At 46.7% G+C, this 20,909-nt stretch overlaps 1 protein-coding gene and 1 non-coding gene across 3 annotated transcripts; both read right to left on the bottom strand.

Moving 5' to 3' along the window:
* Positions 1-13,036: 13,036 nt before the first annotated feature.
* On the bottom strand, positions 13,037-13,108 carry TRNAD-GUC. Its single transcript has one exon. It is a non-coding gene; the product is annotated as a tRNA-Asp (tRNA).
* Positions 13,109-13,335: 227 nt separating this feature from the next.
* Positions 13,336-19,532, bottom strand: LOC112897517 (golgin candidate 4). Of its 2 annotated transcripts, none has more exons than XM_025965823.1 (15): positions 19,188-19,532; positions 18,271-18,369; positions 17,961-18,044; positions 17,727-17,870; positions 17,353-17,485; positions 17,183-17,247; positions 16,904-17,074; positions 16,691-16,792; positions 16,097-16,204; positions 15,614-15,910; positions 15,462-15,527; positions 14,944-15,146; positions 14,390-14,444; positions 14,117-14,302; positions 13,336-13,960 (listed from the first exon to the last, which is right to left on the bottom strand). In XM_025965823.1, the coding sequence occupies exons 1-15, from the start codon at positions 19,398-19,400 to the stop codon at positions 13,664-13,666; spliced, it is 2,223 nt and encodes a 740-aa protein (XP_025821608.1). In that variant the 5' UTR covers positions 19,401-19,532; the 3' UTR covers positions 13,336-13,663. The 2 variants fall into 2 exon arrangements, with proteins under 2 accessions (XP_025821608.1, XP_025821610.1); XM_025965825.1 differs by having other exon boundaries at positions 17,987-18,044; positions 19,188-19,230.
* Positions 19,533-20,909: the final 1,377 nt, after the last annotated feature.

The following is a 20,909-nucleotide window of genomic DNA, read 5'->3' on the forward strand; positions in this document are numbered from 1 at the left end:
ATGGAGTCTTTTCCATAGACTTAGTTGGAACCCTGTTTAGTGTAAACGCAGCAGTTGTAGAGCATAACCCCAACACCACAATGGAAGATCAGTTTGGCTCATCATCGACCTAACCATGTCTAACAAGGTTTGGTTCCTCCATTCTGAGACCCCATTCCATTGAGGCGTTCCAGGTGGAGTCAATTGTGGAACAATTCCACATTGTTTCAGATGATCACCGAATTCGTGGGTCAGATATTCACCCCCACGATCAGATCGCAGAAATTTAATTGTCTTGCCCAATTGATTTTGTACTTCATTCTGAAATTCTTTGAACTTTTCAAACAATTCAAACTTGTGCCTCATTAAGTAGATGTATCCGTATCTACTAAAGTCACCAGTAAAAGCGATGAAGTACTAAAAACCACCTCTGGCTACTGAGCTCATTGGTCCACATACATCGGTATGTACAAGTCCCAACAAGTCACTTACCCTCTCACTTTGACCAGTGAAGGGCATTTTAGTCATCTTCCCAAGTAAACAAGACTCGCATGTATCAAATGATTCAAAATCAAATGAGCTCAATAAACCATCATTATGGAGTTTTTCTATGCACTTCTCATTTATATGACCTAAGCGACAATGCCAAATAATAGTGGGATTCAAATCATTCGGTCGAAGCCTTTTTTGCATTAATGTTATAAACAGGCTTACCTCAAGATCAAGAATGTACAATCCATTCACCAATGGACAATGAGCATAAAGTATATCATTATAATAAATTGAACAACGCTTGTTCTTTATTACAATCTCATAACCATCAACTTCTTCGAAACATGAAGAAGAAATAATGTTCTTACTCAAAGCAGGAATGCAATAATAATTATTTAATTCCAAAACTAATCCAGAGGATAACGACAAGTGATAAGTGCCGACCGCCATGACCGCAACCTTTGCTCCATTGCCGACATGAACATCCAACTCGCCCCTTGCAAATTTTCTAGTCCTTTGAAGTCCCTGCAACGATTTGCAAATGTGAATCACCGACCCAGTATCAAATACCAATGATTCACTAGAAGATATAGCAATATTAATTTCTATAATATTTATAACATTAATACCTAAGGCGGAAGTCTCACTTCCCTTCTTCTTCTTCAGATCCTTAAAGTATTTCTTGCGGTTTCTTGACCAATGCCTCTTGGCATAGCAATGGAAGCATTCATCATTAGGAGTAGGGCTAGATTTGACCTTTGGCTTTTGCTTAGAGCTTGAGGGCTCATTAAGAATCTTTCCTTTAGCTTTGCCTTTAGGAGGCGTCCCATGCTTCCTCGTTTTGTTCTTCTTCTGAACCACCATCACATGAATGAGGTTTTTCTTAATGCTCTCCTCTGCTATTTTTAGTATCCCATGCAATTCAGCCAATGTTTCCTCCATACCATTCATCTGAAAGTTTATGATAAAAGGCTCATAGCTTGCTGGGAGCGATTGGAGAATGGCATCAATAGCCAGGTCAGGCTTGAGTTCAAAACCAAGTTTCTCCAAAGTCTCAATGTAACCAATCATTTTGATCACATGAGGACTGACCGGGCTACCCTCTGCCAGCTTGCATGCAAACAATGACTTTGAGATGTTGTACCTCCCAGTCCTAGCTTGGTTCTCAAACATTCCATGCAGCCTCTCAATCATGGAGTGAGCATCGGCATGCTGATACTGCTTTTGCAGATCAGGGGACATGGTGGCAAGCATGAGACAGCTGACATTGAGTGAATCATTGCAGTGCTTCTCATAAGCTATGGGGACTACAGTTGCACCATCGAGGAGGTCATCAGGGTATTGTTGCTCAAGAACATACTCCTTTTTGTCTTGCCTTAGAATACTTCTCAGGTTGCGGTACCAATCAATAAAGTTCATTCCATTTAACTTTTCTTTCACTAGAATAGTTCGCAAATTGAAAGTGGAAGTGTTACTGGCAGACATGATCTACAACATTAAAATAAGGGCAAGATTTTAGCAGTAAGTTTTATGCAATGCTTCTATTAACAAATTTAATAAAAGACTCCCACTATATTAACATTATCTTCCCTCTAACGACATATAGGGGACCAAGATCCATATTCACTAAAATCCTAGTGAGCTTTGGCTTCATTGCTAGAAAGTTAGTGATATAGGTAAACAACAAATTGCTAATCATATCTCTACATGACTCTTGTTTGTTGGGTAGCATCCAATGCCCCGGCTCCAACTCCATATCCTAAAGCCCAAAACCATTTTGATAGCTTTATTGAGTAAACCAATACTATTGCTAGTGAATGTCCGACACCCACCCTATTCATGATGATAGCTGATGGTACTCTACTTTGGTAAACCTACCACACAACGATTAAAATTTTAATAGGTGCAGCTATTGAAAAAGGATATCAAAGTTCTCAAATTTAATAAGGGAAGCTATTCTATCATGATTAAAACCATATCGACCATATGAAAGATATGAGAGAATAGTATGACAGGTATGACAGGTAAATAAACATCACAGGCATATAATCATATTATATTATGAATAGTATGGCCTTTTGCATCACAATGGGCTCCATCGCTGTGGCTCCATGGTGACCTTCATTGCCATCCTTCCTGTCTTGTGGTGATCATCCTCGCCATCATGCTTGAAGCCTCCAAGGACAAATACTAAGCTATTACATCTAATAGCACTAAAGTAAATTACATGAGGGGATCACGCATCACATGTCGACACGCAGGCCGTTATACAATAATGGGACAATCTCAACCTGGTTGTTTCAACTTGTGACTCGCAGGTCACACAACTTGTTACACACATATCATCACATGATATTGAGGTCATACCATTCACATCATACCATGAAAAAACGAGTTAGGCCCATAATGTATTATACCGTAGGGGTATGAAGCGCCCTGAAAGCTCTTCGGGAAATCATAGATCATATCTATAGAATCTCTATGAAAATCTTATTGGATTGATCCAATCAAGCCGATTCAGGGTCATTCATAATGTCCCTTATTTTCCACTAGATCAATCACATTGACCATCGCGACAGGTACATCGAAGAAGACCGCAACACATGACTTAGATACGTTGGTTCAATCTCTTCTTGTTTGCACAGTTAGCCTAGATGGTTATTTCAGCTGGTACGGGTATGTCGTGCACACAGTAGAGAAAGAACACAAACCAATCTACAGTCATCGTGATGCTATCAACTCGTACCGATCTCACACCATGCATCAATCTATACAGCAAATATGAACATATTGCAAAACCCTAAACAAAACGTATCTGTATATGCGCATCCAGACCAAAGGCTAAATATGATCGCTCTGATACGCTAGCTATGTGTTCACCCTAAACGGGGATGCTACGCTAGCTACCGCGTTCAACAAGGATCTCATGTAAGCGGATGATCATGGATCATTATCACTAGACATGCAGTGCAACAAAAGTAGAGTTGGGGTAACTCACCCCAACGTAGTCACGCGTCAGTGAATAGGAAGCAAATCACGGCTCGCAGCTCCTCCTCCTTATACCGCCAATTAGCACCACAGCAACGCAGCAGCGCCTCCTCGAAGTCCACACGTAAGGGGCGGGAACGCGGTTACTGGTGTACTAGCACCGCGTGCTCGGCTAGGGTTGCATGGAGAAGAGGGGCGACTGCAGTTGGGTTTGTGGTGCAAGAGTGTTCGCCACCCAAGGCCCCACCCCTCATTATATAGACCCCATTTAATGGATCTTCATGCTGGAAGCCCATTAGAATTCTAATCCTCCTCGGATCAATATCCGGCCCATGCATGATTGCCTCTTGGGCATATCACCAACAGATTGGTGATAACAAATTGTAACTATCGGAGGATTTCTCGAGCCGGGTGGCGGAGTGCACCCGCCTAATCCTAGTTTAGGATGAGTTTGGGGCAAGTCAAGGAATGCTTGATCTAGAGGCGTATGAACACGAGAAGCACACGAGGGTTTAGAGTGATTCAGGCTGCCGAAGCGTAAAATCCTACGTCCATTGTGTGTTGTATTGCTTAAGAGTTTGTGAAGACTTGTGTGTTTGTGAACTTGTGTGTTAGTGAAACTTGTGTGTTCCAACGTGCGCGCTCTCCCTTTTATAGGCTCAAGGGGAGCGCGTACACTGAGCTGGGTCCCGACAGGTGGATCCGGCGACATATTAAATAACATACACATTGGAGCCTTAAATGCCTCAGATTCGGAGATCTTCCTCATCAGCCTCCATGCATATCCTCTATCTGGATATGGTCTTGTGTCGTCTTGCTAGCATAGGGTCTGCTGCCACTGACATACGTAGAGGGAGTCATGCTGTCGTTGTAGAGTCAGCTCCCGCTAACAGGCGAAGGGGCTATACTGACCCGCCGTGCTGTAGCCTTTGCGCACTGTAGCAGCGCACGCTGTGGCCTTCCTGTAGCAGGTCATAATAACCCTTCACCCACACGCGCGGCGCTGTGATGTGACCATACCTCCCTCGCCCATGCACGCGGCGCTATGACGTGACGCGCCACCTTGGTAACTGGCGGGCTTACCGTGATGTCACCCATACCTGCCCAACATGTCAGAAGGCAGCCCATGCCCTGTCCCAGGCACGCGCACCCCAACCACCCGCATTTAATGTGGTAGTTGGGATGGCTTCTCGCAGAAGGCTAGAATCCACCGGACACGTGGCGGTGCTGGTTTAGCGGCCGCTTCCTCAGGGGCAGGTGGCGGCACCGGACCTCCTCCCCGGTGGGATGGGAGGTTCGGACCCCCTGGCTGGCCCAGGCACTCAGGCCCCCCTGGGGGGTCCGGCTTCCGCACGTGGGGGCCAAGACCATCCCGCGGTGGTCCGGGCCCGTGGTAGCTGTTTTTGAGCACTTCGTCCTTACGGGCATGTGGAGGCACCGGACCTGCTAGTGCGTGGGGGGAGGTCCAGAGACCGTGCCCCCAGTTATCAGGCCCAGGCCGTACGCCCTGCCGCCCAGAAGCTTAGTGCGAGGTTACGGATAACCTCACGCCTCTCGAGCTGGACACACTAGTAGGAGGTACCCTATCTGTATGTACCGACAGAGGCCCCCGAGCCCACCTCGGGTGAGGTACGAACCCGCAGGTGGGGCCATAATCTTGTGTTGCGCTGGATGGACTACTTGCTCCTATTGCGAAGGGGCAAGAAGGACTTTCCCCTTCCGGCGAGATCTCCGAGGCGTCATCCACTACCCGCGTTCAGCGCGCCTGACGGTTCAGCTTCCGTCTTATTCGCGCACGTCCCGCTGTACCAGCGGTTCAGATTCCACCTTTTCCTCCCGCCTCCAGCGACCACGCCTTTGACTGGCGGGCTCGGGCTCACCCGTCATAGGGGGTGAGAGACGGGCGCTTGGTGCGAACGACTCTTCGGATTCCCCTTGGTCGCCATGGAGTTCAAAGGGGGAACAACCTTATTTAAAGGCATGTGCCGCAGGGATTAGCTTCCTTTTAGCACTTGCCTTCTCCAGACGCTGCAGCGCCCTTTCGTCTTCTCTCGCACTTTTGCGATTTGCTCTCTTTGCCCGGTGCTTTCTTCCTTTCCTGCTTCCGCACGATCCTTGCCCTCGGATTTGCAGCAATCTCCACCATGTCTCCTCTTAACCATCCTCGCTGCTTCCAGCGTCAGAAGTAGCTCGACTTGGTGCGCCGCCTCTTGGGTTGGACCACACCAGAGGACATCGGAGTCGGGGGGGCAGAGTGGCTCCCGGGCTCCGCTGCCGCCGCCCCATCGCCAGCAGCAGCCGTAGGGGAGGCCTGAGGAGCCGCGACAGTTTCCACCACAGCAGCGACCATCGCCGCTGCCGCCTCAGCCTCCATAGTAGCGCCAGGCACCACCACCGCCACCGCCCCTGCGGCAGGAGCAAGCCCCACCGCCACCGGAGATGCCTACGGTGGAGCAGCCCCGCCGGTCGCCCGGGGCGCCAGCCTCAGGCAGGAGGCAATCCCAGTCTTCTAGGCAGGATGGGTGGTGCGGAGCTCCACGTGAGTGGTTAACTCCCCTTGTCCTCTCTCTTTATTTATTTTTTATTTATTGAATCCTAAATTTGATGATGCTTGCCAGGACTATTTGCCCTGCCTCAACTTCTGCTTCCTCCGGCGACTCCTCGGTCGGGAGGTCCGGCCCCCAGCAGGCTTCTTACACCACCGCTGGGGGGCTGGCAGCATCGCCGACTGCACCTCCAGCCCTGCCCACGGCCGCGGAGGTCTGGGCCGGAGCTCCGGTGGCTGAGGCCGCACCACAAATGGAGGCGACCCCTCCAGCCACGATGACCGGAGAGGCTGCACCGGCGGCCGCAGCGGGAGCCACGGCAGGGGCACCCTCTGCAAAGCCGGCTGCGGAGGAGGTCACGGTGGAGACGCCAGTGGAGGCGGCAACTGTGGGGGCAGCTGCAGCAGAAGTTGCAGGCGCCCCCAGCTCCGAGCCCCAGCCCGCGCAGGGGGATGAGCCGGAGGTGGTGCATGGGAGGCGCCTCCTTGTGAGCCCGGTGGAGGTCCCTCTTCCTCGCCTCCTGGTCAAGGCCCAGCGGGCGATGGAGGAGGTGGAAGCGGGCTTCCGGCGTGAGTGGGAGAAGCTCAAGGCGAAGAGTCTCCGGCTCTCAGACTGGGAGCGCCATCTGAGGAACCGCATCTAGGCGGTGTCCTCCCGCGCAGCCGAGGAGCGAGCCCGGCTCGAGCAAGAGCGCGAGGTCTTCCGCAAGAAGATGGGCAGGGTCATTGACCAGGAGATTGCGGTCGTCTCTCGGGACAAGGCGGCGGCCCGGAAGGAGAAGGAGGTGGAGCTGAAGGAGTGGGTGGCTCATCGTACCATCGACACTGCCAAGGCTATGGCAAAGACGATCGATGATGAGCAGGCCGCCCTCAACCACTGGGAGCAAGACATGTCCCTCCGGGAGGCAGCCGTCAAGGAAAAGGAGGCCCGCGTCTCTGCCCTCCGGTCAGACCTGCAGCCCCGGACCCAAGCCCTCGAGGACCGACGCCTGCGCCAGGAGGAGGAGAGCCGATCCCTCTCCCAACGGCTCGAGGCCCTCAAGCGCCGCGAGGCTGAGGTTTAGGGGCTCCTGGCAGAGCAGCGCACTGGGGTCGAGCAGATCACGAAGTGGATCAGTGAAGCAAGCACCGCCCTGGAACCCCTTGGGCTAAGTCTCATCCAGGTTGCAGAGGCCCCTTCTTCGATCGGCTCCGTTCTTCCGGCACTGGACTCCGCCGTCGAGCGTTTGCAACAGCTGGAATCCACTCTAGTTGCGCGCCTCGAGACCGAAGGGCGGGAGCTTGTGCGGATGGTGGTAGACCACTTCCTGACCTGCTTCCGGAGCCACGACTCCGCCATCTCCTTAACTCCAATCCTGGAGGGCCCCGTACAGGAAGTGGAGGCCGCCACCCGGGAGGGAGTACAAGAGGCAGTGGAGATCATGGCCTCCCGCTTCGAGCGCAACGTGGAGCCGGACCTATAGAAGGAGAAGGCCCCTCCGGACTGCCGAAGGACTAGAGTAGTTTTTGTTGTTTTTGTACATATTGTAAGTTATGTAAAATTTTGTGTACGATATGTAATACAAATTGTTTTTGTACACATTATAAGTAATGTAATATTCTATGTATGATATACAATATAAAAACTTGGCTGTTTTTCATTTGCTTGTTCTCCTTCTGTCATGTGCCCCCTAGCCCCGAGGTCCCTTGGCCCCCTGGGAGATAGTCGCAAGGTATTGGGGCTAGCTACCCCGAAAATGAGGTTTAGACCTGCACATGATTTAGGATCGGCACTTAGCAACATTCACACGGGGTCTTGGATCTCACTGGCAAGAGTCCTTTGAGATGTAAAACTAGGCTTAGTGAATCAAAGTGCCAGGACCCAGCCTTTAGGATTGAAGGGATCCGGACTTCCGGATCCGCAGTTCTAGGTACTACGGCACTTATCCTAGGGAGGTAGAGTGTGTAGACTTAGGGTACAGAACCAGCCTAAGCGGCTACACGACTCCGGGCCTCCCCCGAGGATAGTACGCTTCCCTGAAGCTGGTCCCCAGAAGACCGGACCCCTCCTTCCTGTGAGGGAGGGATCCTGGGCGGATACACAACCCAGCAACTCAATTCGGGCCTCAAGCACGGCACAGGAATAAGGGACCACATGGGGGTTAGGGTAAGCGGGAGGCAAGAAAAAGAACTGAATTGCATTAACCTCAAAGATAGACTGAGAATAAATTTTTTCTTGGTAAATTGGTACAAATAGAATGTGTGATGAATGCCAGGGGCCGGGTTTACAAGGGTGGACCTCCACCGCCCTGGTCCGCACGGAGGTGCTACCTTATTATAAGAGAAAAAATTTATTCTCAACTAAGCCCCTAAGGATAAAACTTACGGAGGTGCTTAATGTTCCATGGGTTGGGTATTTGCACACCCTCCTCCGTAGCTAAGCGAACTGAACCGGGTCGGCACACCTTTGACACCTTGAAGGGGCCCTCCCAGCTGGGGGAGAGCTTGTGGAGCCCCTCTCGGTTTAGGATTCGCCGCAGGACTAGGTCCCCGACCTAGAGCTCCCTACTATGCACGAACCGTTGATGGTAACGCTGGAGCGCTTGGTTATACCATGCATTTCAAACCGCTGCTCGCCATCTTCGCTCGTCGATGAGGTCTACATCTTGACGGCGCTACCGCTCCTGCAATTCCTCATCGAAGGCTTGGACTCGTAGCGAGCCCATAGTGATCTCCGGGGGAAGGCATGCTTCGGCCACGTAGACCAGGAAGAAAGGGGTCTCCCCGGTTGCTCGGCTGGGTGTGGTCCGGTTCCCCCATAGTACACTCGGAAGCTGGTCAACCCATTTTGCACCATGCTTTTCAAGATCGTTGTAGGTGCGAACCTTGAGCCCCCTGAGTATCTCAACATTAGCCCGCTCTACTTGGCCATTGCTTCTGGGGTGTGCCACAGAAGCGAAGCAGAGCTGGATGTCGATGTCCTCACAATATTCTTGAAAGTGCCAGCTCTTGAACTGGGTCCCATTATCGGTGATGATTCAGTTCAGGACTCCGAACCGGCACACGATTGACTTGAGGAACGCAATAGCAGATGCCTAGGTGATGTTGACCATAGGGGTAGCTTCCGGCCACTTGGTGAACTTGTCAATGGCAACGTACAGATACCGGTATCCACCGACAGCCCTGGGGAAGGTCCCAAGATATCCAACCCCCATACAGCGAAAGGCCAAGAGGGTGGAATCATTTGCAGAGCCTGAGCCGGAGTGTGTATCTACTTTGCATGGAACTGGCATGCTTTGCAGGACTTTACCAGCTCAGCTGCATCCTGGAGCACTGTCGGCCAGTAAAAGCCATGCCGGAAGGCCTTATCGACCAGCGTGTGGGATGAAGAATGACTTCCGCACTCACCTCCATGGATCTCTGCGAGCAAGTCGCAGCCCTCTTCCTGGGTGATGCACCGCATGAGGATGCCATTGGCGCCATGGCGGTAGAGATCCCCTTCTACCACCGCGTATCGCTTAGCCAATCGCACTATGCGCTCAGCGGATACATGGTCTTCAGGAAGGTTGTTGTCTTTCAGGTAGTCCCGAATCTCGGAGATCCATGCATCGGGACCCCATTGAGAATTTGGATGCGGCTCCTCGAGGTCTTTGGGACCCTCAATGGTGCACACAATCCTTGGCGGACCCCACGGATGGAGTGCCGCTGGGACCGCTAGCTTCGAGGTGCTAGACTGACCCCCTTCGCCCAGTTCGGCGACGCTGCCTGGATGCAGACCCCCCGCTGAGCTTGGGGTGACCTGCGCCAAGTTGAGGAGGCGGTCGACGTCGTCATGCCATTACCTCAGCACGTCAGGCGAGGCCGCCGCATCCGGCAGGTTGTGGAGCAGCTCCCTGGCCGCCACCAACGGCCCGTTTGGTGTGGGCTGTGTTAGGGCAACGCGCGCCACAACCCTCGATGGTGGACAGTGAGAGGCATACGGCACAGATGACGCCACTTCCTCCCACATCGGGTGGTCATGGTGCTCGACTACCCGTGGCATTGTGGTCTTGAGCCTTGATCAAGCGCTAACCAAACCTCCCCCTACCTGGCACGCCAAATGTTGGAGGATTTCTATAGCCAGGTGGCAGAGTGCACCTACCTAATCCTAGTTTAGGATGAGTTTGGGGCAAGTCAAGGAATGCTTGATCTAGAGGCGTACGAACACGAGAAGCACATGAGGGTTTAGAGTGGTTCAGGCCGCCGGAACATAAAACCCTACGTTCACTATGTGTTGTATTGCTTAAGAGTTTGTGAAGACTTGTGTGGTTGTGAACTTGTGTGTTCCAACGTGCGCGCTCTCCCTTTTATAGGCTCAAGGGGAGAGTGTACACTGAGCGGGGTCCCGACAGATGGACCCGGCGACATATTAAATAATGTACATATTGGAGCCTTAAATGCCTCAGATCCAGAGATCTTCCTCATCAGCCTCCGTGCGTATCCTCCATCTGGATATGGTCTTGTGCCGTCTTGCTAGCATAGGGTCTGCTGCCACTGATATGCGTAGAGGGAGTCGTGCTGTCGCTGTAGAGTCAACTCCCACTGACAGGCGAAGGGGCTATACTGACCCGCCATGCTGTAGCAATTGCGCACTGTAGCAGCGCACGCTGTGGCCTTCCTATAGTAGGTCATAATAACCCTTCGCCCACGCGCGCGGTGCTGTGATGCGACCATACGTCCCTCGCCCACGCAAGCGGCGCTGTGACGCGATGCGCTGCCTCAGTAACTGGCGGGCTTACCGTGATGTCATCCATACCTGCCCAACGTGTCAGAGGGCAGCCCATGCCCTGTCTCAGGCACACGCACTCCAACCACCCGCATTTAATGCGATAGTTGGGCTAGCTTCTCGCAGAAGGCTGGAATCCACCGGACACGTGGTGGTACTGGTTTAGCGGCCGCTTCCTCAGGGGCACGTGGCGGCACCTGACTTCCTCCCCGGTGGGATGGGAGGTCCGGGCCCCCTGGCTGGCCCAGGCGCTCAGGCCCCCCTAGGAGGTCCGGCTTCCGCACGTGGGGGCCCAAGACCATCCTGCGGTGGTCCGGGCCCGTGGTAGCTGTTCCTGAGCACTTCGTCCTTGCGGGCACGTGGAGGCGCCGGACCTGCTAATGCGTAGGGGGAGGTCCAGAGACCATGCCCCCAGTTATCAGGCTCGGGCCGTACACTCTGTCACCCAAAAGCTTAGTGCGAGGTTACGGATAACCTCGTGCCCCTCGGGCTGAACACACTAGTAGGAGGTACCCTTGTATGTATGTACCGACAGTAACAGCATTGACTTATCCGTGAGCATAGAATTAAGTTTGTACGTGAATTTGCTTTTATTTTCGACACAAATTGAGTTTTTTCTATAAAAAAATGAAACGGAACACCGGATCTAAATAAAATATAGATGAACACAGTAAAAACTCCTTCCAAATCATGAGGGGGTGACGAGGATAATTTTCAATTTACCAGAGGTTACTCTTCTTTTTTCCCGAGCAATCCGGAGATTACTGTTTGATAATCTATTTCCTGGCCTTTGCAATTTCATATAATAAGTCATAGATTAATACATCATAGACGATATCTTTCTGTAATTGTATAGCATGATGTAGTGTAACTGCACAATTCCTCTGAACAATCACTTAATATTAATTGAAGAATACAGAAAAGCATGTTTCAATATGCCAGATTTGGCCAATCTCTGCATCTTGCGTACACATGGTGGTGGGTGGCTCATCACATTATGCTCTTCGCAGAATGTATAAAGTCAACATGATACCAAAGGATGGCTCTTTAGAGCCAGCTAGCTGTTCGTGATATGCTTTGTTGCTACATGCATATATAGAGAAGTCATCTTGTAACACATGCAGATCATAAATCCTAATTAAGGTTTATAATAACTCTGCTCTATAGTTAACGTAGGCATTCATTGGTGTAATTGGAAAGGTAGCCTGCCCAACATACTGAAACAACTGAACGCAGAGGGCACAACTGATGACGGCATCGGATAGCAGATCGATCTGCACAGCCGCACAGGCATATGGCATTGGCGTTTGCTTCCATTTTACAACTATTTAAAATCTACAAGTTATAGAGAGATAGAGATTATAATGCTACTAGGGCATATTGTCGATCAACTTCAGTAATTACTGTATATATTTTCTTTGTTGCAGCATTTCAACAAACATGAGCATCTGTTTCGGAAGCATTAATTTTGTATTACGAACCTATCATCGCCGGATCCTATTACGAACCGACCACCTACTTTGGAACCGGCGATAAAAGTTTGTCACTACCGGTTCGGTTCAAACCGGCTATGATTGGGTGTTTACAATGGCCGATTCTGTAGTAGTGATTTTGTTTGTTGCTAAGTTCAATTATTTGAGTAGCAGGAACTTACTCAAGAATTTGTGACTAATTGTGATTTTGCTTGTGTTAGAGCAAACAGCAACTGGTTGGACCACTCAAGATGATCTAGCACAGGCTGCCATCAGAAAGCAATGGTTGAAGTACTGTTCCGGTTTCCTTGTCTCTGCAAAATTCCAGAGCTTACTGAACTAGAATATATTGAGGAGCTGCAGTCACAAACAAGATCATAAGAGGAGACGTACATCGGTGCATACCACTGTGTATGAAAGCTCAACGAGAGACAAAACAAATTTCAAAAAGAAAATACAACGCAAGATTAAGGAAAAGGTTATGGGGCATGCACGGCCGTTGGCTGCACTACTACACCCAAGTCAGCTGCAGCTCCGTACTTCTGCATGACAGTGAAGCAATTGAAACAAACCATGCAACAAATTCAGATTGGGATGCCAATTCTTAAACAAGTTACAAGTCGGATCCAGGGTATGGAGCTGTACGCGATTATAGGGCTGCTCGTAAATGTGAGAATTGCCAGATAATGGCAGCAGCCAGCGGAGGATGATTTCTGCAATAGAAAGAAGGCAGGAACTTGACATTAGAGATCCAGGATTTGAAGCAACACGAATGGCAAGCACAGCATGAAAAAGAGTAAAAAAAACAAAATATGCCGCCGTTGCCGGGGATCGAACCCGGGTCGCCCGCGTGACAGGCGGGAATACTCACCACTATACTACAACGACTAGGTTTGTTTGCAACGTCAAGGTTTCTTAACTTATTGTTATATGAAGCCATGTTCGTCTTTTCCCCGTTTTTCCCCTTAGGATGTTTTGTGCTCGGATTTTCGATCTTTCTGCAGAATTTACAACCCTAATCGTCCGGGAAAAGGGTAACCACTAACCAGGGTTTCAGGCACGGCTCCCTTTCGCTTCAACATAACGCATCACAATACTGCACTGCACAAGTCCAATACCAATCAATCAGTTGGGATGCAAAACTTTTTCTCATATTCATAGCAGTACAACACCGGTACACAGGGTTCCAATTCTCAGATCGTACATGGTATAATGGACAATTCTAATTTTATCTCCATCCCTAGTGTAGGGTGCGAGTCTAGGATTCCATTTACATATTGCCTTTTCTACATGCCCAAGGAGGGAAAAAAAAAAGTAACTTTTCAATCAACTATTATCATCTTCGCATTGTCAACGAATGAAACGAATAGCTTAACCTTTGGATGCAGGACCACCCCAGAACAAAAAGGAATCCCATACTGTACAGTGTACACTTGATTGCAATCATCTTTGAGGTGGTCTTGAAAATTGAGTCGGCACAGATGAGTATGACGATGATGCGAGTGGAACTGTTGAGAATTCAGAGTCTGGACGACCAAACACATGTGGCCTTGTGGTTGTGGAAGGGCCAGGTGCCACGTTTGAGGGGTGCTGTGATCCTTGTTGGCCGCCTGACGAACTACTTGTACTAGTTGCAGTTTGGCTCTCGTCCTGCAACTGCTTTGCAGCTTCTGAGGCTTCCCGTTTCTCCCTTTCTTCTGTCTCCTTGAGCAGGAAGTCCACCCATAGGTCTGCGAATGACTGCACATAATGGCACGAGGATACCAATATCAACCAACGGATGGTAACATAATGCAAAGATCCAGCTTATTGGTTCTCAATATCTGCTGAGCTTCGGAAGTGAAACACATGGTATTATGAAAGAACAAACCAAGGCATTGGACATATAGATCCCACCTGGCTATCCTGAGATGCTTGAGCAGATTTGCCAGATGAACCACCACCAACAATTCCTCCAACCAGGCGTCCTGGGAGACCCAAAACACCACGGACAACACCCTTACCGGCACTATTTTGTGCAAAGCCAATCCTTTGCTTGTCTTCCTCAGAGAAGCCAAGCATGCGAACCATGAGGTCCAGAACCTGCCAATATCCAACATTAGGATATTATTCGATAATGTACTTTAATTGAAAGTACAAGACACTAATTGATTTGGATAAGCCATGCACCTCTTTGCTGTGATTCCGCTGGAAGTAGGTGACTAGCAGTTTAATCACAATGCGCCTGCAAGCAAAATTTTGTTAACTGTATCTGTTGCATATAACACATAGCGTTTAATGATGTCCAATGAAAGTGCAGGAAGAAAAAAAAAATCTATGTCCACAGAATATCTTGCTAATCAGAGAACTACGGTACAGGAGAGGAAGATTAAAAATTGGAATGTACAATTGCAGATGGCATAGTATGGTCATAGATTAACCAGCAGTCAATTACTCTGGTTACATCCATCAATTATTTTTTGAAAAAGGAGAAAAGATGGGGGGGAGAAAAAGAAAACTTTGTTAGCCCAATTTTTCCACTTCAGATATCTAATTTTCTTATAAAGGTTTGGGTACCAATGTTTGTCCATGCTCATTTAGAAAAGTATTGAACTTTACAGTTTAGCATGTATCGGAGAAAAATTGTCTACCCCAAAGAACGCATATACATAGCTACAAACGAGCAGTCATCCATATATGGATTCACTAGAATCATTAAAGAAGACAATGCAATCATTACCAACCTGTCAACGGAGTTATCTGAATCTAATGACATCCTATTCACTGTTGTCATGCTTTGTTCTAGCGCACGTCGCAATCTTGAGTTGTCATCCTCAAGCTTCTGCATGGAGCGCTTCCCATCTGCTAACATCCTCTCTGCTTGTGAAAGTTTGGTAGCCATATCTTCCTTCTCCCTTCTTGCAATCTCAATCGTTTGATTTGCCACCTGCATAAAAAGAATATGGCATAGCAATGTCAATTAGGCACCATCAAAGTATGTGGGCACACCAAATTTAGTCATTCATGAATCTAATACTCCCTCCGTTCCAAATTATAGGTCGTTTTGGCTTTTCTAGATTCATAGTTTTTACTACGTAACTAGACATAGTGTATGTCTAAGTGCACGACAAATACTATATATCTAGAAAAGCCAAAATGACATACAATTTGGAAGGAGGAAGTATAAAATAAGAGGGAAAATCAAAGTACTGAAGTTGATAAATGCTTGCCCAGGCATTTATAAAGTATGCGCTGCTTTTACCTTTAATGACTCAGATAGTTTAGACAATTCTTCCCTCGCAACAGCTAAATCACCTCCAAGCCGTTCCTACATACATATTAAAGACCATAACCAATCTGAAACTTTGCAAATTATTAATTTCCAAACAACGAATACTCTAAGAATTCAATCACCTTGGCTTCACTCTCAGCATAGTACTGTCCAAGGGCAGTCTGAAGATTTAGCAGCTCCACATTTTTTGATTCGAGTGCACTCATACAGGTAGCAAGCTTATACTTCAATTCTTCCAGCTGCTCATTTGACCTCTGGTGCTCTTCATTTACGATCCTTTTGTTCTCCTCCTGCTTTGCTATCTCAGCCTTTAAAGCCCTCTCTAACTGCACTATATGAAGCCTTTGCTGCTCACAGATTACCCGCAATTCTTCAATGAGTTTACTATCTTCATCCATCTTTTCTTGGTCCTCAAGGTCCTAATGAAGAATAAGGATTTGTCCCTCAGTTTGCACATCATTTTGCTCCTCTAAATAGCTTATCACATTTGCATAAGATATTGCATATAACTTGTGTTTAGAAAGTAGAATGACGCAAGGACCACTCTTACATCACAAGTAGGGAAAAACAATTCAACAAATTATAAGATAAGAATGTGTGGTTACCTTATCTAACAAATGCTGCTTCAGCCGAGCCAAATCTTGCACTGCTTTGTCTCTCTCACGAGAAGCATCCTGTAACTCTCTTTTCAACAAATCCATTTCTTCCTTAACCTTCACAGTAGAACTACAAGCACATCAGTACTTTTATTCTCTTCATCATTTAGTGGGATAGCCAGTACCGTGCACTACAGAGCACTGTAGTGTTGGCCTAATAACTATTAGTGAACAGGTAATCCATAGTGAAATGTGCTTTCATTCTCTTCAACATTTAGTGGGATAACAGGTACAATGCACTACAAACATTGTTTGTTGGTCCATAACTCTTTAGTTAAAAAGTAATCCATTGTGAATTGTACAAACTAAAAGATAATGATAGTTTTAGGAATACTCTTAGTAGCAAAATCTGTAGTACATTTCATTTCAGGAAATCAAGAAGCTTATATGCATCAAGGCCTTGATTCCACAATTGACATCAACTTCCAAAAAATCAAAATAACAAAGTGTTGCCTTTGAACATAAAAGGAGGCCCATGCATCTTCCAGAGATATTGTTACCATACAAATTTATACGAGGCACAGCTTCAGAGCAAGAGTGTACCTTTTCCGAGTCAGGAATTTTGTTATCAGATGTACTGCCGGCTGTTTTTTGTGAGGTACTCTTCATACTCTTGAGATCTGCCTCAAGCCTGGCTCTCTCTATCTGCAGAAGGAAACTTCTTTGTTGTCAAAATCTTTGCCATAGGATCATTGCATTTGCAGAATTAGTATAGCAACATCAGAGGTCTGAAGCCGATGTACAAACTATTAAGACCTTTAGATCGGAATTCTCCTTCTGAAGAGCCATTAACATATTCCTTAGGCTCTGAAGAGATGCATCTGATACATGCTCCTTGTCCCTTCTGCTCAACTCATCTTGCACGCGTCTCAACTCTGATTTCTTCTCATTAAGTTCCTTATGCAGCTCCTCCATGCTAGTCGATATCTATAAAAGTATATAAAAGAAGGATCATATCCATGGAGACTAAACTTGTATACTGCTGACTGTGGATCAAGATACATATGCATCTACTTGCAAAGAAAACAAACTTACCCTCTCTTTGTTGATCTTGAGTTCATTTAGTTCTTGCTGGAGAAATCCATTCAGCTTGTTTTCATCTAAAATGCAGAAACAGAAGATTTATGTGAATAAAGCTATGTAAATTTTAATATTGGCTACTGACTGTTTAAAAATAGAACAAATTGGACCTTGTTCAAACATACCTTCTAGCCTCCTTTCTATTTCAGTTTCTTTCTTGGACTTATTGCTGAGTTGTTGTTTCAATTGTTTGATTTCATTTTCTAGACTAGCCTGCTTGATAGCAAAGGATGCTCTCTCTTCCTCCAACACATTTCCCTGTAGCATTATTTGATGTCAATTAAGTGCAGTAGCAGTTATTCAACATTAAAAACAGGGTTCGTCTCAATGTAATAAGCAACATCTTTAAGATGAAAGTTGTTCTTTTTAACACATATATGTAGGAGAAAAGGAATATTGTCAACAACTTCCAAATAGGATCAGGGTGTGAAGACAACACAATCTATTAAGTTACAAAATAACATAAAGTGCAATGAAACTGCTTATAACTTATAACTACCTTATGATTCCCTGTCACCGAATGCAGCCCATTTGGCTGGATACCATGTGAAGAACCACCACCATATCCATTCTGCTTGGTGACGTTCAATGAATTTTCCTGAACTGCATTCCTTTGAGCTCTGGGTGATCTTTCCAAAGTACCCTGTGAGATTTGAAGAATGCATCATAGTGGCATATAGCATAATGAATGATAAATAGTAACTCTATAAAAGTGAATAAAACACTGAATTACATTAGAATTGGCTGAAACTGCCTTACAGCTCTCCAAATTTCTTTTAAGAGACCCATTTTCTTCACGAAGTTTTCCCAGTTGTTCCTACAAAAACATACACACCAGATGTGAGAAAGCTTGTAAGCCCCATAAAATCAATAAAGTTGCTTATGTTTCTAATGACATCAGATAATGATACATTACCTTTTTATGATGTGTTAAACTAGTTAAAAATGATTTTGATTTTGAAAAACAATGTGCCTATTAAAAATAGTCTGGCAAGCAGATATGCAGAAAAGGGAAAAACAGATAGACCTTTAAATAGGTATACCTCTTTTTCCTTCAACATTGCAGCATAATTGAATGATAATGCCTTTATTTCAGCCTCTGAAGCTTGAAGCTTTTGTATCTCCTCCCTGAGTTTAGAAATCTGCAATGGAAATGAAATTACATGGATTTGAAGTTTCAAACTGTAACTATTACACTGTTTTCGAATGTATCATGCAGAAGTGGAACCAGACGATCTGCTTTCATGTATAGTAGAACCTCATGTAACATTCCAAACAAAAGCTTGCTTTGCACTTCAATATTTGGAAAGAACTGGATACTCAGTAGTAACGACAGCCAATAAACAAAAATGGCTATCAGCACATACATAGTACGCCAGTCCCCAGGGATGGATTCTGTGCAATATGTCCTGTGAAATGATCACCACTAACCACCCCATTTTTTACAGCACATTATCCTAGCAAGGCGTTTAAATCACACTGGTTTTAACAATCTACTAGAACAACCACCTGGCTTAACATGATTCGCGACATTTCTGCGCTAAGTAACCCTAGAAAACTAAGATATCTGCATTGCACCAACTTAGAGAGAAGGTATTGGTAGCTATAGCCGTATACTTATGCACCCTGACCCGAACCATATCAATTGCCCGATCAATCAATATTACCTTACACAAAGGCTAATTTAACCTTCACCAATCCAAGTCCTACTCTCTACTAACGACCAGCCCCATTAAACCCAGACATGAGCACTCAAATGCAGTACTCATTTGTTCTTCAAGAAGAGTAGTAAGTATAATAATGCAAGTTCTCCGATATCCCAGCTACGCGTGTGGGCTACGGATTCAAAGCATCGACTGCCAAAGGTAGAGCTTCGGATCCCGCTAAGAGGCACGGCGCACCGGAGCCTCCGCTCCAACCAATTCGCAAGGGAAATTTTGCCACGTGGAAAGGGGGTTACCTCGTCGGGGTCGGCGGGGTCGGAGCCGGGGCCGGTGCCAGGCCCGGGGCGGGAGTACCGGCGGCGCCTCCCCGACGACGGCGGCGTGGCGGAGAGGTCCCCTCCCATCGCCGCGGGGGGCGACGGCGCGGGGACCTCGTCGGCCGCGGCGTCGTCGACCTCGACGGCGAGCCGGGAGAGGCTCTCCCGGTAGGTCGCGATGGAGTTCCGCATCGCCACCACCGCGGGCGCCACCGCTCCTCCTCCTCCTCCCTCGTGCCGCGGGGTCCCGGGTCGGGGCGGATCCGGCGGGGCCGAGGGGTAGGGTTTGGGGGCGGTGGCGGGAGGGGAGGGAGGGGGGAGATCTGAGAGAGGTGGTAGGAGTGGGACGGGCCGACGGGGAGTAACGGAAGGAGGCCACGCGACGCCAACGCGGGGTTAGGGACGAGGACAAGTTTTCCCCTGAACTTTTTCTTTTTCGACGCTTCCGTAAAAATTTGCCGTTTCTTTTCTGTTTTTTAAAATCGTTTCTTTTCTGGGTTGATGGGTTGACTTTGTGGCGCGTGTTGCAGTTGTACGGCAGGGTAGATCTCGAGTCTGGACGGTGCTCTCGATTTCCGGGTGGCGTGCAATTGGCAGGGATGCAGATTTGAATACCGATATTTAAAATATCTAATATTCGTATCCGTTTAAATATTAATATAGATATCCGTATTCGTATTCGAATTTAATGTGGTAATAAGGTGGATACATTCTAATCCGATTTTTATTATTTTTCTCTATCCAATTTCACATCCGTATTCGACAATATCCAGCACTATCCACTATCCGTATCCGTTTTCAGTAGAACTATTTAAAAAATTGTATTTATTTTTTTAACCAATGTTATTAATTTTTAAATAAAATTATAAGAAGATTAAGTTTACCCGTACATATTCTTGTTTTATCTATTTATGGGTGAAATTACTTTTATATTTTTCTATTATATATTAATTAAAAATATTTATATATTTATTAATAATATATTTTTATTTCTAGTTTTATTTTTTATATATTCATTTATTAAAATATTTTTGTTGATAAATAAGCTATTTTTAGCTGGCTATCTTTGTTATATTATCATACTTTAGTTTGTACATATATAATAATTTTATATTCTAAAACTATCAATAAAGAAAATAGCTAAATATTATTCTATATATCGAGTAAATATCCGAATTCGGGGTATCCGTTTTGCATTTGTATTTGAGAATATCCGAATTAGTATCCGTATTCGAGTTAAAATATGGTAAAAAATGCTATCCGAATCCGATTCCATTCGTTTCCGATCCATTTCCGTCCTTAATTGGTACTGTGTGTATTTACCATCCAGCTTGGTTAAAATTGGATGGTGATCCATCTTCACCTGTTACATGTATTTTATCTATCTATTCTATCTATCTTCTATTTTCTATATACTATAGAGAACCAAAATAACTAAAAATATAAAAACACTTCTAAAAAAATATCCATATACTCCTCACATGAATCCCACCTGACCAGTTCCAAACTGTTAGAAAGTTTTCTGGTACATGAAAAAACTGTATGCAGCAAAATAATTCTGCCATTTTAGCGCTTTTTGTTCACCCGATATTTTCCTTACCCGCTCGATCCCGCCCGTCAATCACGCCTCCCACTTTCCCTTCCCCGTCGCACGCGTCCCAATCCCCTCCCCTCGGAACCGGATCCTCTAACATACCTTGA

This window comes from Panicum hallii, chromosome 6, assembly GCF_002211085.1.
Source record: "Panicum hallii strain FIL2 chromosome 6, PHallii_v3.1, whole genome shotgun sequence".
NCBI lineage: Eukaryota > Viridiplantae > Streptophyta > Magnoliopsida > Poales > Poaceae > Panicum > Panicum hallii.